This window comes from Antechinus flavipes, chromosome 3 (genome assembly GCF_016432865.1).
Source record: "Antechinus flavipes isolate AdamAnt ecotype Samford, QLD, Australia chromosome 3, AdamAnt_v2, whole genome shotgun sequence".
In the NCBI taxonomy this organism is placed as follows: domain Eukaryota; kingdom Metazoa; phylum Chordata; class Mammalia; order Dasyuromorphia; family Dasyuridae; genus Antechinus; species Antechinus flavipes.
The window spans coordinates 619,811,871-619,812,947 of record NC_067400.1 but is presented as its reverse complement, the minus strand read 5'-3'; the positions used below and the strand labels follow the sequence as shown (position 1 = coordinate 619,812,947).

At 51.7% G+C, this 1,077-nt stretch overlaps 1 protein-coding gene across 1 annotated transcript in view; it reads right to left on the bottom strand.

Annotated features, from left to right (window-relative positions):
* Window positions 1–344: 344 nt before the first annotated feature.
* The window catches only part of LOC127557573 (uncharacterized), a 50,759-nt gene continuing 50,026 nt past the window's right edge, over window positions 345–1,077 (bottom strand). Inside the window, 1 exon segment of the mRNA XM_051990883.1 lies at window positions 345–902. Coding sequence (XP_051846843.1) covers window positions 439–902 — 464 coding nt within the window. The 3' untranslated portion in view covers window positions 345–438.

Below are 1,077 nucleotides of genomic sequence, written 5' to 3'. Positions count from 1 at the left end.
GAAGTTCAGAATCCACAGAATAGTCTTTGTAACTTCTGACAGCCTGCCTCTAAATCTCTGATCCCAGAGCCCTCAGACACTGAATCTGCTTGGCTATTTGCGAGCAGGGAGCCATCCCCTTCCTATATCTAATTACTTCCCCTTTTCCTGACTACTCCCATATATAAATTTTCCTCGTCTCTGATCTACCGTGCTCCTCCTGGATCCCAGGCAAGTGGACCCAGATCCTATACCCCTGAAGAGTCTGGGTTTCTGGCCCCACCAGGACCCCACCTGACACCATCAGGACAACAAGACTGTTAGCCCCATGTTGGTTCCTCCCTTCACAGCGGAGGCTGAGGTCAAGCTCCCACTTCTCCCTCAGGATCAGGCTGCTGTTGGTCCAGGCACCCGAGGTGGAAGACATCACCTGGAGGATGTCATCATTGCCATCGACTTCTACCATTTTCTCCCCCACCCACCAAACCAAAGATGGGGTGGGCTCTGCATGAACAGAGCAGGTACAGAGTAAGCCCTCATCAGCCCATGAACAAAAGGGGTTGAACAACCTCGGAGGGTCTGTGGGGAAGAATATGAATAGGGGTTAGTAGGCTTCACCTTCTGGGACCCAGGCATCTTGCAGCCAGTGCCCAAGTACTCACACTGCACAAAGAGGCTCACAGAGATGTGCTGGGTCCCCCAGGGATTCTGAGCATGGCAGATATACTCCCCTCCATCCTCTTGCTGGACATTGGCCAGTTCTAGGCGCAGGATCCCAGGACGGGAGAGAAGGGAAGAGTTTAGAGGCTGGCTTCCTTTGGCCCAGTTCATCTTGGCAGGGGGATTGCTATCAGCAGCACACTCTAGCTGCAAGGAGTCTCCCACCAGGACCACCAGAGAGGAGGTATTTCCCAGGATGGCAACTGATAAAGATCATAGAGAGAAAGACTTAGAAGCATAAGGAACCTTAGGTCAAATTCAGTCAAAGGACCCCTCTTTACAGATGAGGAAACAGACTCAGGGAGGGATAGGACATTCCCAAAGTCACACGGTTTCATGATCACAGAATCTCCAAATCAGAAGGAACCTCAGACACCT